Genomic DNA, 27,901 nt, shown 5'->3' on the forward strand with positions numbered 1-27,901 from the left:
CAGCACCGACAGCAGCGCTTTGAAATCTGATCAAATTAGATGAAAGTAAGTAAGAATGTTACAAAAAAAAAAAAAAAAAAAGTTGATCAAAACACTAATTTAGGAAAGATGGTTTTAGTTTCCCTTGAGAAGATCAGTTTAATTTCGCAGTCATATGCAAATCTGGATGACAAACATACACCCAAACAATGCTGTAAAGTGGCTAATTTAAATAAGTTACCATCAAAACCTTCCAGTTTTGTCTCTAGCCTACAAGATGAAAAAAGTTATGCCACATTTATGAAATGTTTTCTACCATTTATAAAACTGTGAGTAATCAGGGAAGAGCAGATAACCTGTCCCAAAGTGAATTCTTTCAAAATTCAGCACTGTAGTGTGGCCTGAAATCCAAATGCCGTTCCAGTGGAGGATGGAGTTTATGCTAAGCTAACAAATACAGAACGGGTGTTTGGGTGAGTGGAAAATTCAAACAGATCCAGTTTCCTGCTGAAGATGAAGATAATGGACCTACTTCTTGTTTTGTTTGTTAACATGCAGTTTACTTTTCACAGGACATTAAGAAAGTTGAAATATATATAAAAAAAAAAACCTAATCAAGACATGGATGCCCTGTTTAAAAGAGCTGCTTAATAAAAACAGATGCTACATTTTCTTGCAGAAAAAGCTAATATTTTCACAGCCAAGTGTCGTTTTAGGATGTTATGGAGCAGACAGGAAAAAGTTCAGGGATTTATGGTTACTATAGATGAATGTTTAACTCAAAACCTCCCTCTCAGAGAAAGTCAAGATTTAATAAAGTGGAGTAGTGTTGCTAGTGGCTGAAAACTGACCATTTTAGTCTAGTTTTGAGTGCATATTTAAATAAGTTAGATTCTAGAGTTGGTAGCCGGATTGGAAAACGTCAGGATTCATTTTCAACCTGGATGTCTCTTACTCTTCATCTCATTTAGTCGAACCCGCGGAGAGACCGAAAGGATAAGAAAAACAGACTGTGTGTGATGTGAAACAGTGAGCAGTCGAAGGGAAGAAGGGGGCGCTGAAGGTTTGAGGAATCAGTTTGAAGTCTCTGCATCAGCTCTGTGCATCCCCCTCCCCCATGTTGCTTTGGTGCTTTTTTTTTTTGGGGCCAGGTCAGGCAATGCAGCGCCTGCCCGGCTGAGGGGAGCAGCCTCCTCAAGAGAGTTCAGACTTGCTTAGAGCGATGGCGAGCTCCAGGTCCTCTTGCTCCTGTTGGGTGAGCCTTGCTAGTCGTTCCTTTTCCTCTCGCTCGCTCTCGCGCTTTGCCCACTCTATCATGTCTTCCTCGGTTGGATACTGCTCCATGAAACAGAGTAAAAAACAAACAAAGAACATATTGGGTGGAGATTATTTCCTCAAACTGGGGATTTTTGAGTTGTTGGGTTGGACTCAACTCAAAATGTCCATTTTCATAAAGGCTAATGTTAAAAACAGAGAAAAGGGGGCAGCTGCTAAAGAGATATATTTAAAGAAAAAAAATCACAAAGTGACATCTTTTATCCCTTTGGTCCTTTTGTCATCATTGATTTCACAGAGACGTGTGACCAGGATAAAGAAATGCATGTAGGCTGGGAATTCCACAGAGTCATATGATCAACATCACTCCCATTTTATAGATCTACGACCACAACAGGAAATGGAAAGGAGCTGTAGAATAATCAGTTTGCTGTCCCAGACTGGACTCGGGTCATTTAGTGAAGGACAAACAGAAGCTTCACTTCCGGGTGTCAATGCAATGAGAAGGGGAAAAAAAAGATTACAACATGAGGAGAGAATACACGATGAGAAGGAGTAGGAGACATGAAGTGGACACAGGAGCGATCATGCAAACAACAGTTTAACGAGACTAAGAACAAATTTTTTCACAGAACATAAAGTTTTAATACTGGACTGGCCCTCACTTTTTGATCACAGATATTTAAATGGATTTTGGCTGTACAGTAAAAAAAAAAAAAAAAACTACCACTATGCTGTTTTCTAATACATTCATATAGAACACATGCTGCCAGCTCAGCTAAAGAAAAAAAAATGCCTTTCCATAATCTGGCCATGCAGATGGTAGGAAAATGACATCTTTAATTAAGAGTAAATTTATTCATTAATACTAGACGTCCAGTTTCTCTGGAGCATAAATAATATGACAGAGGGACATTTTGCTCAGCATTTCTACAAGATAGAATTTAAAACTATAGCTACAAGAAACGTAGTTACCATCTTCCCTGTACTTACTGTTATATTAATGTTCCATAAGTTGTGACAAACAAGCTAGATAAGAACAGGGGTTTATTTTGTTCCAGTCATTTAGCAGATTCTACAGTAAGCAGCTTAAGGGTCTGAGGTCACCCATTCTTTACCAGAACACAGTATCTAAACGTCAACCTGTTTTAAAAAGAGGAAAAACACTCCTTTCCAAGGCTAATTTTGAAAAGGAAGGTTGTGTGATGCTGTGGGGTCGTCCTGCTTTATAAACCCTGGAAAGGTCATTAGAGGGCATGGTCTTAAGTGCTTTGAATTTTATTCTAGTTAATTGAAAACAGGTCATAACATTTTTTGTTTTTTATATATACACATGGTGTGAAATCAATGCAGAATGGGATGACAAAAGGACAGGTCAGCTGCAAAAGCCTAAATCCTATAGAAGACGTAAGGGGTCGATCTTAAAGGTAGGGAGCACAAAAGGACCCAGAACTCTGCATACAAACAACCTCAACTAGTGGTTTTAGAAGAAAATAATTTCCACACTTTCCTAGATTCGTCCACTGGGAATAATTGTAGTTAAATCAAAAGCTGGATTTTTCCAAACATTTCCATGCTTTTTTTTTTTTTTTTTTAAACACATCTTTAACAGGGGTGCCAATAAGTGTGACCTCTACTGTATGTAATGAACCCCCAAACATATGAAATACGTTCAAAATCTAAAGTAATTGATGCATCCAACTTTAAATCCCGAACAACCTTTCTTGATTTGGTTCAAAAACACCATGCAGGGCCATGCATTCAGGACATGCTTTGGAGAAAAATACACACAAACAAAATAGAATCAAATGAAGCAAAGGCTTAACAAAAAAACATTAAACTAAATTTGCAGGTGGAACAGTGATGGATGCACATAAAAGCCAGAGATGGTGGCTATGATTCAACACTTTATTAAACATTTCTTGGTAACAAGCATATAAACACACAAAGAATACAAGCAACACAATGCTGATCAGATAAGAGCGGAGAGGAAAATTAATCAATGAATGGATGAGCAGGTAAACGGCTGGATGGACAGCATGGTTGAAGAGAAACAAAGACAATGATTTGGTGATCGATGGAGATGGCCAATCAAAGATGGTTAGAACGTGCAGTTAGGGGTCGATAGAAACATGCAGGTGTGGTAATATTAGAGGCTTTAAAATTGGATGGTAAATTTGCATGCAGCCGCCCATCCCGAAAATCACAGCTTGACCAACTATTTCTACACCGTGTTACAGGATACAGCTGCGGTTAGTAAAATAACACCGTTGGAAATGTATTTCTTTAGTTATAACAGAACCTCACGTCTCGGTTCATTGAACTGAACTCCTTTTACTCAAACATTTTAATATTTAGAAAATGATAAATCTGAACTATTCAGCTCTAACAGCTTATTAAAAAGGTCTCAGCTCCAAGCTTCCACTCCGATTGTGTAACACAGTAGAAGGTCAATCAAAGCTGGTTGCTCTTAAAACTAAGCCAATTCAATTTCAAGGATAAAAATGGAATAAAACCCCTAGAAAGGCAGTTTCAACAAAACAAACTGTTTCATCTTATAAATAAGCACCACTTTAAGGTTGTTGCACATGCACATTTGGGATGGCAAACAGTAATCAAATTCAAGCAGGCTTTTGTCTTTCCATTCACTGCCAAACACAAGCTAAATGTGTTTCTAATATCAACAGGAAGCAAAAATTGTGTTTGAAGCTATAAATTAATGCAATTTAAATTGCATATAAAATATATTAATGTATCTATAACATTAGACAAATAAATTGAAAAAAATATTAAGTGCAACATCGACGGCAAAGTTTAAATTAAATGGAATCCCAAAATAAATCAGCCACAATATTTTGAATGATGCAAAGCAGCAGCAGTGTTATGAGAAAGCTCAGATATTCACAGCAGCAGGCAAGATTCAAAACACAAGTTTAGGTTAGCTAGCTTCAAGATATGTAGGTAAATATAAAGCTATTTCATTAAAAATACATGCAACCTTGTAGTCGTCTTCTTTAGGATCTTTTGGCAGTGAATGGAGCGATTAATTAAGGCTTGGTTGCAAATTCTTGGAATACTAGATGTGATTAATGAGCGGAAGAATATAGAGAAGAGGGTGTGACTATTGACTTTCAGGAGTAGGTGAGGGAGATAGTGAGAGGGAGGTGCTCACTTTGTCAAAGCTGGCAAATCGATCAGCTTCCCGCATGTTGTGGCGAGGAGGGGAGGAGGGGGCGAAGGGGTCAGCTAAAGGATCCTTGGCAGGCAGGGTAGAGGAGGAAGAGGAGAAGTCTGCAGAGGTCTGAAGAAGGGGTCCTCGCCGCTGGAAAGAGTCGGAGGACTCTGTCCTAGAGACTGATGCCCTCTTACCTGATGAGGCAGAGACAGCTGGCAGTGTTAATCCATCCATGTCACGGGCAGCTACAAAGCCAATTGCAATTCAAATCTGGAAGACCTTTTTGATATAAGCTAACCTGGAGGTGGAGGAGGAGGTCTCGTTGGTGTACCCGTTTTAGGGGGCAGGGCAGGGGGCACTGCAGAGCTGGCAGACTGGTTGTCCTCCTGGAACAGGTTCTTATTGTTGATGCCAAATTGGTCCAGACCATTAGACTGGAACAGACAGGTCACATAGATGCTCATTTATACTTATTAGACAGAAACAACAAGCTTTTAGATTTTCTTGGGCTTTTAATGTGTGCAGTAGACTTAAGTATTCACACAGCTCAAATGTTTCTATATTGTTGTTTTACAACAATAAACTTTAATGTATTTTGTTAGAATTTCATTTAATAAGATAGAAAATAGCATATAATTGTAGAGTGCTTATTTATTTAGCCACAGAGCCAAAGGAAGAGGACCAGAAATATTGCATATCCATTTTTTCCTCTTTTTTTTGTGATTATCATTCCTCTCCTTGCTTCCAAAGAGTTTCCCCACATCATGAAGCTGCCGCCACGTTTTAGGTTGGGTTGGTGTTCAGTCATTTGAGAATGGGTTGGGGAGATATCCAAAGTTTGGTAGATGGTTTTACAATTTAACCTTGAATTTTACTTCTCAACCTCTTTCTCCCTGACCCGTCTACTGTGTCCCTCAGTATTCATGTATACATTTACATACAAGTATAGTACTAAGTTCAATGCTGAAAGCTGTCACCCAACAGAAAATATCAACCACACTGGATCCTGTTTATTGGTATCACAGTCATATGAACTGTGTTGAAATGTGATCTCTGTTGGTCTAAACCAAACACAAAACTCAAATACAGTCAATTCAGTTGAAGTAAAGCAATGAAACTTTAAAGGCTTTTATTAGAAAACTGACAGGTTTGTGTATTTACACAGTTTTGTATGTTCCATTAGACAGTCATCTTATGTGTCGATTTTAACTTGAGACAATCTTCAGCTGAGCTTCTGAGCTTTTGTTTGCACCAAAACATCCTACTGTTGACCTTTGCCAGACTGTGATGCAAATATTTTTCAGCTTCTGTAAACTGCATGTTTTCCCTGAACTCTAGAAGTTACCTTTGACAAAGCAGTGAAATCTGCAAAGCCTGCTCCAAACGACTCATTGCCAAAAACAGCAGCAAATGGATCTGAAGCAGGAACAGAAGGGATTGAGTGCGTTTCATTCCAGTCATCTGTAATATCAACTGCTGCCAGATGGTGGTGCCATTTCATAAGACCTATACCTGGATCTGAGGTGGTGCTCACAGTAGTACCTCCAGGAGCAAAGGGATCATTAGATGGTGTGGAATCCTTCTAAAAGCAGACAAACAAAAAATATGATGTAATGAAAAGCATTCTTATCATAAGAGAGTTCAAAGCATTTAGATTGAATGCACACACAATTACACTGACCCCAGAAATACCCTTATTTCTTACTAAGCCTTAATTCAGTTTCTATTCATTAAAGGGATAGTTCGGGATTTTTGACATGAATCTGTATGGCATCCCCATCACCAGTGTCATGCAATCACACTGACTTACCCCTGGCAGCATCCTGTGAGCAGAGTTCTCGTCCAGCTTTGGTCAAGCCGAAAGTAGTCCGGCAGGTTTGCTAGACCCAGCAAAATAAAACGTTTCTCTTCCCAAAACATTATGTGTTCAAAAGAGTGATATTTTTGCATCCCAAAAACATTGTAGTGGAAAAAGTCACACGTCGTTATCACTTGGTCCTATTTTCTCTCTGTTCGTATCAGTGCGCGCCGTCATTCTGACAGCGCGTGTCTAGCTAGGAGCTAGGCGGAGCGAGACATGCATCTGGCTGTTGTCAGGTTAGTAGGCCCTAACTGTCAGGTCATGGTGCCGCGCGCACTGATACGAACAGAGAGAAAATAGGACCAAGTGATAATGACGTGTGACTTTTTCCACTACAATGTTTTTGGGATGCAAAAATATTGCTCTTTTGAACACATAATGTTTTGGGAAGAGAAACGTTTTATTTCGCTGGGTCTAGCAAACCTGCCGGACTACTTTCGGCTTGACCAAAGCTGGACGAGAACTCTGCTCACAGGATGCTGCCAGGGGTAAGTCAGTGTGATTGCATGACACTGGTGATGGGGATGCCATACAGATTCATGTCAAAAATCCCGAACTATCCCTTTAAGGTGTTCTTAATATGGCCGAAATTCTTCATAAAAACAAATCGAAACAAATGTATGTGCCTAAACTAATTACCTATTTGTACACGTGCTTGTAATTAACCACTAACGTGATCATTCACAAACATTCCCATCACAAGAAGCCGTTCACTTTTAACTTTCCAAATGTAAGAAAAAGGATTCAGCCCTAAAAATACAGGAACTTCCTAACCTTAAAAATCCTGTTCTAGCAGTTTTAAATGTGCTGAACTTTTTATGCTTATGAAGCATCATGTCTAAATGATTTAGGGAATCTTCCCTTTTGGTCCAGGCTGTTGGGGAGCTGCATCATCTTTTGTTAGAAGGCTAACTTACCGCAGCCAGATCAGAGCTTGTAGAAGAAGAGCTGAATGGATCTGACCCCCCCTCCTGTGAACTGAATGGATCCACCTCCCCAGCGTTGTTCATTTTGCTTCCAAATGGGTCTGAATCCCCCACTTTGTCCCCTGCAGAATTAAAAGGATCCTTGGATGCTGGGGGTGGACTGGCTGTCTTAGAGACGAAGGGATCTGGGGCTGCTGCAGCTGATGCTGGTAGTGCTGATCCATCCTTAGCTTTGGCTGCAAATAGGTCTGGTTCTGGTATTCCAGGTGTTGTGCCAAATGGGTCAGCTGAGGCTGAAAAAGGGTCTTTAGAGGGAAAACTGGCGTTGGAGGGCTGGGGGAAGAAAGAGTCTGCAGCGAATGGGTCTGAGCCTTTAAATGGATCTTCTCCAAAGGGATCTAATTAGAAAAAACACACAAAAAAATACTTCAGTGGTCAGCTGAACTGATTTCACTTAAGCTAGGGTTGCTCGAGGGAATAACCACCTGCTACATCTGCTTTTCCAAAGAGATCTTCTTTGAATGGATCATCTACAATAAAAAAAAAAAAAAAAAGATGCACTTAAGTGACAAACTACTTTTATATAAATATCTTCACTGCTTACAAAATATTTTGTGCTCGGACAGGCAAACTGCATCCTGAAGTTTGAATCCTAATGTGAGGGCTTACGGTCAGTGAAAGGGTCTGTATTGAAGAAGTCGATCTCCGGCAGGGAAGGAGGGCTTGTCTGTGGTGGAAGAGAGCGAGGGCCCACCTGTGGAGGTAACGGGGAGGGCGTTGTTTCTGTAGACTCTGATTGCTCCTGCTGGCTCTCTGGCTCTGGAGAGTCAACCTGTTGGGAGGCCACATGGCTGTGAGAAGCTTCAACAATTACAAAATATCATGTTCATTTACAGTAAACATTAGAAATCCTCTTAAACCGTTATGCTTCTGCAGCCTTCTTTTTGGGACTCTGGAAGCAGACGATATAATTCCTTGGTCTCATTTTACTCGTAAATATTCTTTCCTGCATAAATTAAGTCTAAGCATGCATCCAGAGTATGTATTTTATAACGCAAAACCTCCACCACACATCTGTGTCTAGGTTAAACAACTTCACATGACATAATCTAACAAATATAAAATTTAGTAGAGACCAACACATAATGGCACATGCAAGTTGATTTAAAATGCTATGTATTGGGTTTAAAGGAATGAAGCAGCAGGGAGTGGGTCATGGCGAACCCAGTCGTTATATAACACAGTATTTATGGAAACCCAAATGTCTATCTATTCTATGTATTTATTATGCAATATGATTTACCAACCAGTTTGCTTTACACAAACATTAAATCTGCCACCAGTCAGATGTCAGTTTTTTTTAAGAACAAGCACCACCTAGTGTTCAACTGTGTCACACTCTGTAAGAGGGAGAGAGCTCATTTATGTTGTATTTTTTTTTATCCAAGATATTTCATTCTATTATCCAGTTTCGCCTCTAAGAAGAAGGATGTCATTGCTTCCCTATAGAGAGAAGGACACTCTTAGTTCCCAACAGAATCCTCTGATTTTTTTTTTTCTTGTGTCTAGGTTAAACAACTTCACATGACATAATCTAACAAAGTTATTGCAAATGTATTACCAAGAGTAATGAAAAATTTTGGGTAAGCTTTGATTGTTCTAGCAACAGTCAACTCAAGATTTCAGCTAGCATTACAAGCTCACTATTTTTCAAGAATAAAATAGACCAGTCAGCTTTGGACTTGGTTGGTACCCATTGTTTAATAATAGGAAAGCCACACAAGTAATGGCTTGTATCTGACAAAGGTAATAACAAAAAAATAAAATTCTATGAACAAATAAAAGTCAGATATTGCTTTTCATTTAAGAGGGTTTGGTTTATGAGAACAAAATAAGCATCTTTTGCTTAAGTACAGCACCTATATGAAGCTTTAAATCAAAAGTTAAAATCCTCCCTTAAGAGTAGTGCTATCACCATAAATTTGGGGAAAATGGACCTTTACCTTGAGTGGAGTCTCTTTTAGTGATTCTTCATCATCATCGGAGGCCTCAGATGACACATCTGGTGCTAAGCTGTTGTTTTCCTGCTGAGTTTAAAGAAAAATGTAGATTATTGGGAGAGCAGCTTTTAAAAACATCTCACTAGACAAACAGATTCTATATTTATACTGGTATTAAACGGTAAGACAGAGTGCCAGAGATACCAGCTCCAACTAAAAACAAAGGGACTATTTAAGCAGCTAATCTGCGCAGGGACAGAAACATTTCTTCATAAGCTAATGTCTTTAAAATCATATTTTTGGCCTGAAGAGGTCTCGGACGTTGTTCGACCTTCAGAAGGGGTTTGATACAGCATGTTGTGAAATAAACAGCATCCAGACAAAAAAAAAGCAACCTCTCTTTGAAAAATAGTTTTCTTTTCTTCAGGGTTGAAAGAAAATACCCTCCTTTTAAAACCAATTAATCTGTAGCGTTAGGGGCATTATTTCATCATATATTAGCCTATAGGTGACTTCCAAAACGTTGGTACAGGACATTTAATCTCATTCTATAATCACTATTGTGTTCATCCACTCTAGAGACTTGATTGTGTAACAAATGTCTGTGTATGCATTACCTCAACTGGGTTATCTCGTAGCTTAGAAATGGTGGACAGACTGCTGTACATATCAGTAGATGCTAGACCGGAGAAGAGATCATCCAGAGCATCAGGTTTGCTCTTCTCCTCTGGAGCCTTGGTGCTCTGCTCCTCCTTCTCTCTTTCAGTCTCATTGACTTCCTCCCTCTCCTTTTCATCTGAATGTTCGTTCTGCTGACTGGTGACAGCAGCTGGCTCAACCTCCTTAAGCTCTTTAGGTAAGTCCTCGTTGAAGAGGTCAAGTTCTGCCGTGGAGCCAGCCGATCCATTAACCATGACTGGGGAGCTGTCCTCAAGGGCTCTCTTCCAGCTCAGCTGAGCAGTCACTGACCTCTCTTCCAGACGAAGCTCTTGTACTTTCTGCTGAATCTTCAGAAAGTAAAAGAAAATAATTATATGGTGACCTTACATATCCAGTAAAAGCATATAGAAGAGAAAGCAAAACTAAAAAAGTAGAAGAGTGGTGGTGCTGGCCTGAGAAAGGTTTAGACCTTGGAAACTTGAGTAAAGGAGTCCCGCACCGACTCCTGAAGAGGAGTTAGTTGCTCCTGGGCAGCTTGAACCTTTTCCTGCAGCCTCCGGCTCTCCTCCTGCAGAGCCAGAAGCTCTTCTCGTGCCTGAACAAGCTCCTCCTCATACTGACAGATCTTCTGCTCCTGCTCCTCATGCTCCGACTCCAGTGATGAGATCTAGAAATATGAAAGTTTATATGAAGCTGCACAGGACCTCAGATATTTTTGGTTTAAAATAAAAAGGATCCTCTAAAAAGCTCTTGATTTTATCAATCTTCAGTGATTAATTCTGAATAGCATCTAAGGATAAAGGAAATTTTAACATACAAGTTGGGTCTCCTGGCTGGTCTGCTTTCGAATGAGGCTGAGCTGCTCCTCCAAATTGGCTTTCTGCTGGTCTAGCTCATCTAAAGCTTCCTGGACCTTCTGACGCTGAGACTGCAGCCGCTGAAGCTCCTCCGTCTCCTTTGCTACTTCGTCTTGGAGGTCCTAAAAACCAGATAGGAAACGTTCAGATTACCAGATGTTTGGATATTTTTCTGAAGAAAAACAATACTGAATGGAAACCTTAAAGGTCTCCATTCAACATCCATCTGCCAAATCTACGTGCTCAGCCCTCTTTCAAATTAAAAATAAAGTTTTTGGAGTGTATGTAACAGACCAACTCGAAGTAGTTAACAATTGTTGGAAGTATGCAAATTGTTTCAAACATAAAACATGCTTTCTCAGTTTTAACCCAAGTAACTCCTATGCACTACTTTGTGTTTAAGCCACTAACATGCATTGAAGTCTGTTGTTTTAAGGTTTAATATGATGTTAAAAAGTTTATAGAGTAAAATTTTGTTTCAAAGACATCCAAGTCCAGTAAAAGGGTATCCTTTTAAATGTGAAGCTTTCACTAAAATGTTGAGGACTGCAATCATACAATGATTGCTCTGGAATAACTTTTTTATTACGGTAAAAGCTGATAGAAAAAAAAAAAAACAACCAGAAAATTAGCTGCTACAAAAATAAATAAATAATTCCAACTGCATCACATTTATGTTCCCCTGAGATCTGCGCTCTCTGTCTCGGCGCTGACTATTTAGAACAGTCTTGCCCTTTAAAAAGATGGTTCCCAAAATAGAGAGGATCTGTGGGACTCGGGGGAGGCGAACACACCTTCAGAACTACAGCCCAATTCAGTCAGAACAACAAAGGTATTCCTGAGGCGATTCTCAGGCTGCCGACTAAATGTGACACAGATCCTCCCAATTATTTCATTGCAGGAAATATTTTCAAAAACAGATTTAAAAATAGATTTAACAATGGCATGGATTTTCCTTAAAGGGGCAATTTGTCATTTTAACAAACTAAATACAAATAAATGTCAGCAGACTCTGTTCTAAAAACTGCCCCTCCTTTAAATATGTATTTTCCTCAAAGCAAAATGGGTAGCCTTACCTGAACCTCATCCGTGCGTTGTCGAATAGCCTCCTCCTTCTCCTTGATCTCCTCCTCTACAGAGCTCTTCTCTCTGGGAGTCCAGCAGAGGAGACAGAAGTGATTAGCCACAGACGACAGACAGGTTAGACTTTGCAGCCCCACCCCACCCAGCCACAGCCAGACGTCTGCTGAGGGTGCATCACCCCGTTTATCAAACACCGCCATCTCCTTTCGCTGATCTAACATTATCCTAGCATAGAATCCAAACTTCAAAACTGAAAGATTTGTATCTAAATCCAGCTTGAGAGAAGCCGGCTGGAGGCGAGTCAGACTTTCGGAGTGTCCAGCGCTGTAATCACCGAGAGAAAAAGTGTTTAATAAAGTCTGGTGAGAGAGCAGCAGAAAGCAGATGGGTGCTGGAGGAAGGTGGAGAGAAATGAGTCATAACAAGCTGAGCTACAGCATCTATCATCTGTGCTTCCCAGGTTGCTCTTCCATTTGATGCTATTTTTGCAGCACTGAAGTAGCTGCAGAGCAGAAAGCTGGGTGGTTCTCCCTCACTACTCAGATGGTTTAGGTTATTTTGTACTTATCAGAATTGCTTTCTACTTAATTGAGAGGAAAATTTATATTCCTAGGATACGTCTAAAAAACAAGAACTTTGAAATGAAATTAGCATGATGGCAGAAATGCTTAAAAAAAATCAATATTGTGGGGAAAAAAATTGTTCTTCAATCTCTTCCTGCATAAAATACATTCATCTTTATGAGCATCGATCCAACTCCAATCGGACAGGAAGTCTGCCCTAGGATCTGTAAATAAGGGCAGATTAAGTAGACCATGATGTTTCCAAACACCAGGTCTTATTTAGACCCAGTTATTATACCTTCATTTAATTTGTAACTGCACTTATTTTGTAGTAATCAGGACATATAAATCCTTAACAATACTGAGTAGGATCGTATACTGTTATTGTAAGGATCACGTATAGAGTAGATACTTCTGCCAGTTAGCTGGAATCATCTGCCTTATTTAAAGGATGGACACAAAACATACATGTCAGGGTGTCTTTGGCTGTGCTTCCTACTAGAGGCAGGGTAGCTGAAGCAGTCAGTCATCTGACTCGCACACAGGAGGCCCTGGGTTTGAATCCCCGCTGGGGGGAATAAGCTGCCAGTGTGGGTCCTATAGGCTGATTTATACTTCGAAACTAGGTAGTCCCCGCCCCCCTCCGCAGACACTGCTGCACCTCTCCCAAATTGTAGGTGACCACAGACAGGCGGCCTCTGATTGGTCAAATCTACATCTACACCATGCGTCTCCTGTTTGGTACCTTACCGGCTTGTTTTGATTGTATGACTGCGATTGTGAAAAAACGACTCGGGAATTTGGACCAGCTAGAAGAGCAAGGTGCACGAGAACGCTGGGACGCTTTTTCCAGCAGGATCCCCACTCTTTTTCGCCCTGATGTCCCTGCGTTGTCGGACAGACCTGCCCCCATTTTCTAACCACCTCGGCCGTAACTAGACCCACAGCTAGTTCGTGATTTTCCCCTTTTGCATTGTGTCATGGAATAAACATAGAGCAGACCACGCTTCAATACTGAGCATAAATCAAAAATGTCTGCGTCATACCTGCGACACACTGCTGCGGGAGTATAACCAGCCCTTTAGGCAAGACCCTCCACGCTAATTCCTACTTTGCAAGTAGCTTTGGATAAAAGTGTCTGCTAAATGCATAAACATAAACCTACCTTTAAATAATTTATTGGACATTAGAGGCTGAATGTTGGGGTCGGATGCATCAATTTTAGGTAAGTGAAGCCACATTGTGAGAGTAATCCTTTCAGATAGGTGTCAAAAGATGCTCACAGGGAAAGTCAGGATGTAGGTTTTTTCCTGCAGAATATCTGAAATTACTAATTTACTAATACTAATAAATACTAATTATTAATAAAATCTAAATTACTTATTAATTTTAACTAAAATTGCAAAGTTATTTCGATTTTTCTTTAAACTAACCACAAGCTTGTAGATGTTTTATTAAAAGGGTTTTAGTTTTTCTGACCTTGAAATATAGTTTGTAACAAGACTGTACTCTAACCTTTGTATGTAAAGGTCCTAAATTCTACTCCCATGCATGGGTCTGTGTGCTAGCTGCAACTCGCTCTACCTTTGGCGTGTGGCACCAAACTCACTTTAAGTGTATTATTGCTCTCTAAAGACCCTACAGTGACAGATATGTCAGTGCATTACTCTTGTAAGATATAATGCAACCAAAATTTAGTGCCACTGCAATTTAAAATTGATTTTTTTTGTATTGCTTTTATATTGCAAATGCAATGAATTGCCCAGCCCTAGCAGATCGTCATGTAGTAACATCAACCTTTCACAGTCAAAGCTACCACTGATTGTAGCTTTAGAACTTACAATACAGTTAATGTATAAATAACAGTTCTGAAATATATAATAAAAATATCAGCTGTATGGAAATAAATAAGGTATTAAGCAATTAATTAAATGATGAAACTGCTTTTCAGGGGTTACCATAGAGGTTTGTGTGACGAGGTGAAATGGTTTATCTGAACCCTTTCAGATAAACCATGAAAAGGTTACACCAACTGCTTTCACCTAGATGTGTATTAAATTATTATGACAAAAAATATTTATTAATTGGGAAGGTAGCACATTCTATGATCCAGTTTCAGTTCAAACTAAAAAAAAAACCCACAACAGTAGGAACTACAGTCATCTAACTTAACACCAAAAACAACTCTAGAGAATTGAAACTAAACAAAAATGGGGGCGGAATAGTGGGCTGCAGTCTTGAGCCTACGGCTTAATTTCAACGAGGCTACTGTATGCCTCTTACTAATGCATTTCTATATTCTATCTAGAACTGTTTTCTACGCAGTCTCTGGAAACTTTACAAATATTACAAATCAAAGACAGCATCCAAAGATCCACATATAAAATGGCTTACATGTTATTTGCTAAATAACCCAACCAAAATAAAGGCTGGCCATGTTCTGTAAAGAAACCCGACAGATCTCAGTTTCACTTTCAGACACCTTTAAAAATAAACCAATGCAAAGCCATTATTCTTCATCATCTTCAATGCTAGCTAAAAATAACAGTCTAACAACATATATTTTTATATTCTGACACTCACCACACATCCAAACTGCTTCATAGTTACTATTAAAACATCTAATTTCTCCTCCTGTCTTACCCGCTATCATTTTGATGGCCATCTTCGTTTCGAGAAGTTTGCAGCCAAAATCTGAAGCATCTGCAGAAAAGCATCATCTGTCCAGATTTTCATCCGATACCTGTTTGAATCCCATCTCTGACTTGGTTTCTACTTTCATGTCTGATTGCCTGTAACAGCTGCTACTATTGTTCCTTTCAGTAAGGTCATGCAAAAATGCAGGTGGCCTGAACAGCAAGTTTCTCATTTCTCACTCTCAGCTCTCAAGATTAGGGAACTTAAATTATTATTTCTACAAAACAAACGTCTGTAACCTGGAAGTGAGCAGAGTATTTTCTAATAATATATTTCATGCAAACACAAATGAAAAATCAAAAGCTGCATTTGTATTTTAGTAGTGAACAATACGTAGCATCAAGGCAGCAGGAGAATATATTGATTTCTCTGCTGTTTTTCACTCCACACCTTTCCTCTTGCCATATTTTTTGTATTTTACCATCTGCTTTAGCCCATAAATGTAGACTTTAGCTAGGATTTGGTTTAACCATTTAAACATCTAAAGGGCATAGATTCTCAGTTTGATGGAAACAATGGATCCTGCAAGTCAGCCAAGGATTTATCTGCTATTATGTAACATGGGCATGGCTTTTTCTCCTTTGTGCAAAATTGATAGAAACTTTGCACATAAATCTAAGGACAAATAATTGATAAACACTGGTCATAGTTTTTGGAATTGAAGGTAAACCTATACAAAAAAGGATGAGCTAAAACAATTTTATCCTATATTGCATCAGTATTATATCAATAGTTTTAGAAATATTCAACCTTTAATTTATGGACGTTTTTCTAGAGATGATGGCAACATTGGTAAATTGTTGTTACCCCTCAGAATCACTTTGAAATAAATGTAATTAAAACATTTCTTTATTTATACTTCACTATTTAATCTTATTTACTATTTTATCAGCTTAGTTCTTTGTGAATTAAGCTATGAAAACTGAAGCAGTACTTCATGTCCACTGTTAAGTATTGTGGCGGCTCATTAAAGGTCCCAAGTCAGAGGGCATGGCAGCATGAATCTTCTAAAATAACAGGAGTTTTAAATAAAAATATAATAGCAAGGGATGTCCAGATCCGATAATAATAGCCAAAAACCTATTAAGGGATTATATCAGCCTGCATCATTCCCGATATTTGCATGCTGATAGAGATGCTCCGTTTCTGTTTGAAATTTATGTTAACTCATTGGTTAACAGCAGACGGCCTGTTATTGTTGACTATTGCTGTTTGAGTAATTTCACCAATAAAGCCTGTTTTAAGCTGCCACAGAACAAAACAATAAAAGTATATTGTGTTGATATCTGTATCACTCAAAAACTGGAATATCTGTATCATATCGGAAATGGGGAAAAAAATAAAATTTTATAAAATTTTCTACATACATAAAAATAAATACATAAATACATAAATCGGAACAACGCAAAATGAACTTTACCAGTAAACTTAAGATGCTGTTTCTTTGCAAATTCTCAGTCATCTAGGTCATGTGCACAACAAAACATACTTAATTTGGAGGCAACCTAAACTGAGCAAAAATTTATGTTTACCTATTTTGAGGTTAAAAAATGTTACAAGATACAAAGATAAAAAATAGGCAGCACTGAAGTTCAGATGAGAAGACACATCATCAACCCTTCATCTTAGTCAATTCAGTAAGTAGCACAAAAAAACTACACAAAGATGCAGGTCAAGGATCTTTGGTTCCAGAACTTGTAAAATTAGCGTTGAGCTAAACGCCGTCTTTGTGGCACAAGGATATGGCAAGTAAAAAAAAAAATTTTTTTCATTTATGCTTTTTCCCCACAACTTACTAAAAATAAATACATTTTTGCATAGTGAAATGATGCACCGTTTTGTTATTGATTTTTCAACCAACGCTTATGGTAATTCACCATTGTAGCGGCATACACAAGTATTATGGATTTAAGATGAACACATCAGTACAACATCTTACCTCTGGAGCTCAAAAATCTCATTGCTGAGGGTATCAAGCTCCTTAATAGCAGAGAAGTCAGCTGCCAGATTTGCATTGTTCTGAAAAACATCAAAACCATAACCGCATGGGTCAGCTTTCCTTTAGTCAGTACAGTAGGAGTTGACAAAATCAGAAAAAAAAAAAACACATCTTAACATATGTTAAAGTAAAGCAGAGGCTAATCTCTTTTCTTATGTTGATATTTTATGTCAAACCCAACAGCACAGTGAAAAAAAACAAAAAAACAGAGGAACATTAAAGAAGGGCAAGGTCTTATTGAGCATATGCGCCTAAAAACATAAGATTTATTTTATTGCATATATGTATTAAGTCTGTTAAAGAAGAGGAAGAATTTCATTATAAGTTCTGTAGTTATATTACAACACAATAACCTAATTCTTTAGCAAGTTTTAAGTCAGAACAAATTTTTTTTTTTTTTTTTTTTTTTTGTGAGAAATGCAATAAATGTACAAATGTTAAAAGCTATTTATTTTACTCCAAATGTATAATTTTTTATATCTAGGCTTAAAAATTTGGAGATATTTAAATTAATTTACGTCTTAAATATTTTAAATAAAAGTTACTTTTTATAAAATCACAGAAATCCTGTTAGGTTTCATTTCTACTCATAAAAGTAAAAAAGCCATAGGAAGTTTTTTCCCCTTTCCTTAAGTTTGGGTTGTGCCTTGCCCCCAGAAAGTAAAGTTATTTATATCAGATTTTTTTTCCAAATAAAAAATTATAACAAAGGTTATTAAAGGTTACTTGTCCTAAATAACACAGGTCTACACATTGCCCCATTATGAAAAAAAAAAACTAAAATATCTTATTAATGTTATTTCTGCATCTAGTTTTGGCCCTCTGTATGTATATATATATATATATATATATATATATATATATATATATATATATATATATATATATATATATATATATATATATATACTCCACTTGAAGGAGTCCCGCCCCAATGCGCAGATACACATGCTTTTCATGTTCATACAAAAGAAAAAAATATGGAGCAACCACCTGAAAAACAAGTATATATATATATATATATATATATATATATATATATATATATATATATATATATATATATATATATATATATATATATATATATATATTCTTATACATCAATAATGCTGCCAGAGTCGTGAGGATAGCAGCCATAACTCTGCTACAGTAGAAATCAACCCATGTGCTTCATGCTCCACTACCTCGCAGGCAGAGTGGACTTAAAGGGTCTCACCTGTTTGCCATTTTGTCTGTCGGATGGAGGGATCATTTCCGCAGAGAGAGTCTGCGGTGGATCCAGGCCTTTCGTCAGCTTCAGATTAATCAGATAAAGCGCCAAAGCAAACTGCTCACGGGTCAGCTTCCCCATGTCTCCAATGTCACAGAGCTCCCTGAGAACCAGAACATGCCAGTTACATAAGAAGCTAAAGATTTTCACCTCAGGCAATAACCGTTTTTAATAACACCACTGAGCCATCCTGTTCTGTCAATATGGAAACCAATAGACTGGAATGGCACAGCACGACTGTTGACATCAGCCATGAGGGATAAAAATCTATAAAGTTACTGCTCTTATGTAAAAGCATGTGCCAGAGAGATGTGGTTATCCTTTAACAATCAATTACAGTCTGCAATCACAGCTAAAACAATACATTAAATTAGCAAAATAAGCAGAGGTCTATATTCTAACAATGACAACATTTTTCTCGTTCTGTAAAAATGGGACTAAATGGGCCTGAAAACTCCATCTTGACAAGTTACTGTGTCTGCCTACCAGATACGTGCGAGTGTAGCCGATGGCAACCCGGTTTTGAGAAAAATATCTCTGACTTCTGCTCCGGACACCAAGCCATCCATGTCGCTGTCCGTCTTACTGAACAGTTCATCGTATTTAGCTTTATCTGCCGCCGACACCACCCACTGCAAAAGAAACAAAAAAACTTAACTCTTTGGTGAAACAAATACCACAAATCCACAGCTCCAACCATCAAATCCAACAAATACTCACCTTACCACTCTTTCTACTCTTCTTCTTTTGAAAAACACACTGAGCTAGCCAGTTTGAGATCATTTTAACGTGTCACTTATTTTTTTTTGTGTGTTAGTAAAAAGAAAATAAAGAGGCTTTCAGGTGCTGCATGCACAGGAGAGACAGAAGCTGTACTCACAGGGACAGCTGCTGGTGTTGGGGCAGGAGCTGGCGCGGGTTTGGGAGGGTGGGGAAGGGTCTTCGAGCCAGTGTGGGAGGAGCGACTTTCTTTCACAGAGGGAGGTGAGGGTAACAGGGGCATCACGGGTGCCACCGCAGATTTTTTCCTCTTAGAGGGTGGAACTAAAGGAGGCGGTAGGGACATGGGAACGGACTCGCCCTCTAGAGCTCTATAAACCAGAAACATTGCCTGGGAGAAAGTAGCAAAAGAAATCGATCAGAAATGATAATTACCCAACAGTGATTTAATTTTCAAATCTCTTCCATGTACACCGATTTTGACCCGTTCAGCTCTAGAACCTGTAATACGATGTTCACAGACATTAAAGAGAATAATTTTGCAAAGGCAAATGGCCAGAGGTTTTATTTTCCAGCTGTGCAAAGCTGGTAGAAAAATCCCCTAAAAGACTTGCACCATTTAACTGCAGTGACATGTGCATTTACCACTCTCTTCAGATTTTTATACATGTAATGTTAGGAGAAGCTTTCTGGTGTAACATGACCAAAGTCAAGGAATAAATACAGTTTTGAGAGTTTTTAAGTCACCACTGCTCCTGTCTCTTTATGCATGTTATTATATTATGATTATGGATCAACTTACCACAGAAAATTCATCTCTGTCCAACATGCCATCTCTGTCGAGGTCACTGAGCTCCCACACCTTCATGACACAAAGAAATTACTCAGCGTCTTGCATTGAAAAATTGTATGCTGCATGTTAACTTGCCAATGAAAGCACTGACTCACGGCCTGTTCTTACTTTAGGTCATTACTCACTCTATCACTGGCCTTTTAGTCAATTTGAAAATAATTTATATCATATTAATTTACCTCATCTTAAAAGATTTGGCTGCAAAAAAAACTTTGGATCATATTTTATAGAAATTTTACTTGATGAAAAACTCACACTTGATCATTATTGTGTGTTCATGACTTAACTATAGTGTAGAAAAAAATAAATCAACTGTGACCTTGATGCATTGCTTTGTTGTCCATTTAAAATCTAAGCTAATGCAGTGCCTTATAAACAAACTACGACATGAACTAATTTCTACATAGGACCAAAGATAGGCGTATGATTCTAGCTCATTGGGTGGGGAAAATGAGGGGGACAACTTTTTAACAAAGTGCTTTACATGCTAGTCATGAAATGATTTAATGCTTAAAAAAAGAAAAATGTCTCTTACCCTCCCCAAGATGTCCACAGGCAACTTGGAGTTGAGCAGAACAGGTTTAACTTTGTCTCCTGACAGCATCCCTCCAACTGGACCCAGACTCTCAAAAATGGAGTCAAACTTCATCTTCTCCTCCGGCTGGAGAAAAGAATCAAATGAAATTATTACATTATGAGAATTTAAAGTAAGGTTAAAGGTATAAAGAAAGCTCAAACAACTATAACTTTGAAACATTAAAACCTCCGCACCTTGACAACCCAGGGAGTGTCGACAGCCACTCCTCCTGCCAACAGTGGGCTACTTGTATCATGCTAAAGGTGTTTAAAAACAAAAACATTTGAATGAATAACACAAAAACAATATAATAAGACACTGTCTACAGCAGGGACTGTGGAGGACTATAATTCACAGCAGTGAACTTACAAATTTGGGTGGAGGAACAGCCACATTAAGACTCTTAAGCGCCACCTCCAGGCCATTCTGAGCACAGGCAACCAACCGCAACGCTATGAAGAATTGCTAAAGGGAAAAAAGCAGGCATGTAAACCCAGCAGGGATCCCACAACAAAGCATATTATAACACGGAAACATTTTCTTCCCTCCTCAGTTTTGCTTCCCTCTAAAGATCTTAAGATAGTTTAAAATTTTATGATTAATCCCTGGATTCTGGTGTTTAAAGGAGGCTGGTATTAAAGCCCATCCATAAAGTTAAGGAGGACAACAGCAGTTAAATAATGTTTTCAATAAACAGCTGTTTTTACTAACCTTTACTGCCATCAATTCTTAAAACATTGTGATTTTGTTTGAGATAAGGGGAACATGCAGGAAGGCTCCATATGAGAAATGCTGAAACACAAAGTCATCACTACAGACGCCAGGGCCTTCGGTATGCTACATGCAACATCTGTAAACTGCCAAGTAGTTTTACCCTCCATTAATCGCCAGTCAAGTGAAGGTCCAAAAGTTTTTTGGAGTCCACCATTTGACTGGTTTAAAAATTTTATTTGTACCACCTAGATTATAATGGCCTCTCGTTAAGAGGCTTTGTTGTTTCTTCAGTTTTTTTTCCCTACTTTTGTCGCAACAATGAACACCCAAAGACTATCCAAAACTACTCAATAACTAATCAATGTATATATATGGATATATTTTTTTGAATAAAAGTTGTTCAAATGTTTTGACAAAACTAAATACGATTCAAGTATTTTGGTTAAACATCTATGGCATAAACCACTCCAGTTGCAACCTACGTCCCATCTCTGTACTATTCATTTTAGGCACACATTTTTTAAGGGTTCAAGTGTTAAAGTGAGCTTAGGTGTTAGCAGTTTTTCAGCACTTCTAAATTCAATTACCTGATTTATGAAAACAAATATAGGAAAGGTTAATGCATGAAGATTTAAAGTAGGCTATTTTAGGTAAATTTACATATTAGACATAAAGGTCACTAAAGGATAAAGGAAAAGCAAGAGTAAAGTACTGGATTTTCATTGCATTTTTTTTGCAAAATATAGTGTTATGCACAACGGGCCTGAAAGAGGCGTCAACGCAACTGTATTTTTACCTGTTTGTTAAGTGAACCCTTTCTTTCACTGTCTGCCAAATCCCAGATCTAAAGAGACATAAAAGGTTTACAAATTAATCTTAAAAAATGTGCTTGAAAAACTAAATAAGGTAGATGTGAGGTTCTGATCCATCTTCAGTGTTGATTCACCTTTCCCAACACTACGTCAGCCAAGCCGGACCGCTTCAGGAAGAGAGCCGCATCTGCTGCCGCCACTCGTCCGCTCCCAGAGGGATCCACCTGAACGCAACACATGAGACCATTTTCACTTTAGTTCAAACACAAACATCAGATCAGCATAATTCTACTAAGGCTATGGTCATTTATGTAAATGATTTATCACATTACTAAGAGACACTGGCAGTTTTTAGATTCAAAAATTTAAAGCACTATTATTCAAACTAAACATAATGCCAAACAGAAATAAACGGACTCCTTTAAAGCAATGAAACTTTGACTCACTACAATCAATAGTGATAATGAAATAAAGCTTCTTTGAGCAGTTTATTAGCATAGTCGTTTTGTTTTTTTCCACTTAGCCCAGAGGGAGCTTGGCTTTCTGGTCGGCAATGAGAAACATTAATAATTCATAATGATACTTCCTTTGTTGGCCTTGAAGGCTTGAATGAAATGTTAGGCCAGAGAACTGAGCTGGCTACAATAACACTTCATCAAAGCAGCTAAAGCTAGCTTAGAGTTGAAACCACCAATGCATCCATATTGGGAAAATGATAGTTTTTGCTCATTTCAGCTACCTGTTTATTCCAGCATATCCCTAACTATTAATAGTGTTCAGTAGCAAAATTTAGCAAAGGAAATTATTTTAAACCCACAGCCAACATAAAGCTCAAGTTCAAAACAGGGGTTGCAATAAATGAAATGTAACTTCTGACAATCATTTTTTTTTTATGAAGATATTACCTGTCGATAATATTTGTCATAGACGGGATTTCCACTGGAAAGCTGTTAAATGGAAAAAAATAAAGAGGAATATTATTAAAAAGTTCACTTAGATCGATTAGTCAATACAATACCACTTTAAACCCATAATATGCTAGATTAAACAGAGAAACTCAACTTCATTCATTAAGTAGCTCAACAAAACAATAAACCAAAGGGCAGTAATAGATAAGATCAAAACTTATGAGTGATTAAAAACATCCCAGCATCATGTTGGTCACAGAGTAATAAAATTGATCAGTTTGGGGAAAGGATTTAAGATCACAGGGGTGGACCCGTGTAAAGCCTGAAAGGGTAAACAACGCCCAATAAAGATAATTATCATAGACAACTTAAATCACCTTATTTTAACATCTTTGGTGGCTTCAGAAAAAACAGCGCTAGTCGCTTATATGCTCCTACTTTAGAAATTATAATCCCCACCATGACTGCAAAAATCAATTAACTTATTTTATTTATTAACCCAATATCCATTATGGACAAACTGAAAGTTTAAAAAAAATTAGGAACAAAAGAATCTAGAATATCCAACAAATCAGGGAAAATGTCAAGAACAGGGCTTAGCATAATATCTAACGTCGTTCTCAAACGCTTTTGGTAACAATTAAAACAATGTAGGGAAGTGATATATTATGTGATAGTCACAAATTAGAAGAACAGACTATTCATTTTGGCTGACAAAGCATTTTTTTAACAGACCAAGTTTTTGGGAAACAGATTTCCTCCTGTTTGACAAACCAACTAAATATTTTCCTCCATAACAGGTTGACTGAGATTTATTATGGGCCTCTTTCTCTCAAAATGCTTTTGATACTTGACACTATAAGAGATGAACCACATAGTCTGATAACATACAGTTCTGTTGCAGTTTGTTTCCCTGCACTCTTGATGGCTTATTCGTCAAGACAATGCTTTTAAAAGCTTCCCATATCATTAGAAGCTTGCATTGCAGGCAACAGCTAATTCGTCCTTCACTCGAAACCTCTGTAAACGTCCCTCTTTCCTCTGTCTGCTTTAGTGCTCAACAGGAAACAAATCGGCATTTCCTCTTTCTTATAGCTAAGCTGACAAATGGTCATTGAAAGCTTCATTTCACATGTGCAGGGAGGGAGGAAAGAAGAAGTGAGCAAACCAGGGGGTTTGCCATTCCACTCTTCAACACCGCAAGGCCAACCATGGACCAAATTTAACCTCCACTGTACATCTAAAGAAGGACCACTGCAGATATCTGCTCGGGTGTCAATCTTGCAACAGATACGGACACAAAGAACGTGGAAGAAAAAAAAATAAATTAAAAAAAAAAAAACACTGCAGCATGTCATAAGTTATTATCTGTCAGCTTTTTCAACTGCCTGCCTCTGAGATAAATGTTGACAGACACACACAGGAGCACAGTTATCTCTCTTTTGAGCCAATGCAACTTTTTCTGTGGGACACATTCAATCCTGTGCCAGGAACTGTTGATGGTCGCAACACTGATATTTTTTCTCTGTCACTCTTGGGCAAAAAGAAAACAATCCCATAATCTGGGTTTCTGCAAATATCACTGTTAGATGTAAGACCTTTTAAAGCCAGTATGATATGTAATTAAGACCAACTTGATAACAATATTTCAATGACAATTTCAACTGTAAGAAACCCCAAAGTTTTCTTTTATAAACAAACTCTTCTGACCACTTTAACGTCTTGGTCACTAAGACCTATATCAGCTAAGAGACAAAAAGCAGTGACGGTCCTTTTAGATAACCAAATATATCATTATCAGGCAGAATTTAAAAACATTGCTCCTGAAACAATTTAAGCCTACCAGATACTGCATCATAGCAGACCTTTTCCATTACAGTTTTGCTCTTCAAAATAACCAATGCCATTTGTTAAATTGCACAACCCTGATCTTAACACAAACACTAACAACAAAAGTAATTTGGAGGATTAAATCAGAAAGACTCAAAACATTCAACTACTAATGCCAATCCTAGCTGCTGTTATATATCTAATTGTAGGTCAGGTAACAAATCTGGAACCAAGTGAGTTTTTCATTTGAATCAAATAAACAATATGACCAAATCTTATTTTTTCATTTAACAAGCAACAGGCTGACCTCTTTTTTTTCTCAGAAAGGGAGGCTATTAGCTACTATAGTCCACTTCCTCTTATAGTTGCAAAGCAGCTTTTAACATTATTATAATTTTTTTACTTCAATACTTCTACACAAATAAGCTCAGAAGCTAACGGGCTGAAATTTAACGGTGTCCAAATGAAAAAAATATAACTGGAAAAATACTTATTAAACCTCCCTGTAGCGTATTTACTTCTAATTATAGCCACGACCAGGGTGGACATTCAGACTAACTGTAAGGAAAAGCACGCCAATAGAAAGACAGTACTTGAATATAAAACTAAACAACAGAAAACTTAAACTTAATAGCTGTTGTGACATAAATTTGACAACACAGAGATGATATACAAGTGCTGGTCATAAAATTAGAATATCATGAAAAAGTAGATTGATTTCAGTAATTCCATTTAAAAAGTGAAACTTGTATATTATATTCATACATTACATACAAACTCATATATTTCAGATGTTTATTTTGTTTAATTTTGATGATTACAAATGACAACAAATGAAAATCTCAAATTCATCATATCAGAAAATTAGAATATTGTGAAAAGGTTCAAAATTGATGGCCCCTGGTGCCACACTCTAATCAGCTAATTAACTCAAACCACCTGCAAAAGCCTTTAAATGGTCTTTCAGTCTAGTTCTATAGGCTACACAATCATGGGGAAGACTGCTGACTTGACAGTTGTCCAAAAGACGACCATCGACACCTTGCACAAGGAGGGCAAGACACAAAAGGTCATCGCTAAAGAGGCTGGCTGTTCACAGAGCTCAGTGTCCAAGCACATTAATAGAGAGGCGAAGGGAAGGAAAAGATGTGGTCGAAAAAAGTGTACAAGCAAGAGAGATAACCACACCCTGGAGAGGATTGTGAAACAAAACCCATTCAAAAATGTGGGGGAGATTCACAAAGAGTGGACTGCAGCTGGAGTGAGTGCTTCAAGAACCACCACACACAGACGTATGAAAGACATGGGTTTCTGCTGTCGCATTCCTTGTGTCAAGCCACTCTTGAACCACAGACAGCGTCAGAAGCGTCTTGCCTGGGCTAAAGAGAAACAGGACTGGACTGCTGGTGAGTGGTCCAAAGTCATGTTCTCTGATGAAAGTAAATTTTGCATTTCCTTTGGAAATCAAGGTCCCAGAGTCTGGAGGAAAAGAAGAGAGGCACTTCATCCACGTTGCTTGAAGTCCAGTGTAAAGTTTCCACAGTCAGTGATGGTTTGGGGTGCCATGTCATCTGCTGGTGTTGGTCCATTGTGTTTTCTGAGGTCCAGGGTCAACGCAGCCACATACCAGGAAGTTTTAGAGCACTTCATGCTTCCTGCAGCTGACCAACTTTTTGGAGATGCAGATTTCTTTTTCCAACAGGACTTGGCACCTGCACACAGTGCCAAAGCTACCAGTACCTGGTTGAAGGACCATGGTATCCCTGTTCTTAATTGGCCAGCAAACTCTCCTGACCTTAACCCCATAGAAAATCTATGGGGTATTGTGAAGAAGATGCAATACACCAGACCCAACAATTCAGAAGAGCTAAAAGCCACTATTAGAGCAACCTGGGCTATCATAACACCTGAGCAGTGCCACAGACTGATCGACTCCATGCCACGCCGCATTGCTGCAGTAATACAGGCCAAAGGAGGCCCAACTAAATACTGAGTGCTGTACATGCTCATACTTTTCATGTTCATACTTTTCAGTTGGCCAACATTTCTATAAATCCTTTGTTTTTATTGGTCTTCAGTAATATTCTAATTTTCTGATATGATGAATTTGAGATTTTCATTTGTTGTCATTTGTAATCATCAAAATTAAACAAAATAAACATCTGAAATATATGAGTTTGTATGTAATGTATGAATATAATATACAAGTTTCACTTTTTAAATGGAATTACTGAAATCAATCTACTTTTTCATGATATTCTAATTTTATGACCAGCACCTGTATGAGCCACAGATGGGTATCACGTATTACCATCACTTTGGCATTGACCGACTAGCCCCCTAGCAAAAATGACGAGCAACGGCGACGTTTAATACGAAGCAGAGTAACGTTAGCTACACGAAGAGTCTGCAGTCTGACAAAGAAGCGGCATAAATCCTTAACAAAGACACAAAATTAGCTGTTAGCTAACGGGCTAACTGGCTAGCTACGCCCTAACGCAGTCCCCTAAGAGATTAGGCAGAAACTTTTCCCAGTCACAGCAGGACTAAACTTCAAAAACAGCCACTGCGGTCAAGGAGGGTTCAAATTTCTGCTCGCTTTGTCTAAATGACACCACCGAGGTGTTTTCAAGAGAAAAGGGGACAAGCCGGCGACGTTTGCTGCCGATATATTTGAGTAGTACAGACAGCGTTACCTGAGTAAGAGACAGAGTGGCAGCCATAGTGTTTCTGTTTCCCACCGCTTTCTGGCTGCGATACTACCAGACACCAAAAGGGGGCGCTGAAAACCTGGAACAGGACCTAAATGGAAAGGAATCATGGGAAACCTATTAGTTATATCTATCCTAAAACACATAGCTTTTTCTTTAAAAAAAATTAATTTTAAAGTGCAATAAAATAGCCTAATATATGCATTTATATATATATGTATATATAAAATACATATATGTATGCAATATATATATATGTATGCAATATATATATACATATATATACATATATATATATATATATATATATATATAGCTATTGCACTTTAAAATTACATTTTTTAAAAGAAAAAGCTTTGTATTTCACGTTAAATATATAGCTAAAAAGTTTTATATGTGTATAAATAATTTATAACTAATGGCTTTTC

General features: G+C 38.0%; 1 protein-coding gene across 4 annotated transcripts; it reads right to left on the bottom strand.

Moving 5' to 3' along the window:
• Positions 1–1,111: 1,111 nt before the first annotated feature.
• eps15 (epidermal growth factor receptor pathway substrate 15) lies at positions 1,112–27,528 on the bottom strand. 4 transcript variants are annotated; one of them, XM_038281105.1, is made up of 25 exons: positions 27,459–27,528; positions 22,930–22,971; positions 22,159–22,248; positions 22,009–22,056; positions 20,868–20,963; positions 20,693–20,755; positions 20,457–20,582; positions 19,871–19,930; positions 19,229–19,459; positions 18,835–18,980; positions 18,295–18,451; positions 17,016–17,095; positions 11,810–11,882; positions 10,694–10,855; positions 10,376–10,543; positions 9,834–10,223; positions 9,220–9,303; positions 7,886–8,048; positions 7,702–7,746; positions 7,208–7,614; positions 5,942–6,011; positions 5,775–5,845; positions 4,728–4,863; positions 4,427–4,623; positions 1,112–1,314 (listed from the first exon to the last, which is right to left on the bottom strand). In XM_038281105.1, the coding sequence occupies exons 1-25, from the start codon at positions 27,483–27,485 to the stop codon at positions 1,174–1,176; spliced, it is 3,273 nt and encodes a 1,090-aa protein (XP_038137033.1). In that variant the 5' UTR covers positions 27,486–27,528; the 3' UTR covers positions 1,112–1,173. The 4 variants fall into 4 exon arrangements, with proteins under 4 accessions (XP_038137033.1, XP_038137032.1, XP_038137031.1 ...); XM_038281104.1 differs by having other exon boundaries at positions 9,220–9,300; positions 10,346–10,543; XM_038281103.1 differs by having other exon boundaries at positions 10,346–10,543.
• Positions 27,529–27,901: the final 373 nt, after the last annotated feature.

This window comes from Cyprinodon tularosa, unplaced genomic scaffold, assembly GCF_016077235.1.
Source record: "Cyprinodon tularosa strain WSP-4 unplaced genomic scaffold, ASM1607723v1 ctg167, whole genome shotgun sequence".
Classification (NCBI taxonomy): domain Eukaryota; kingdom Metazoa; phylum Chordata; class Actinopteri; order Cyprinodontiformes; family Cyprinodontidae; genus Cyprinodon; species Cyprinodon tularosa.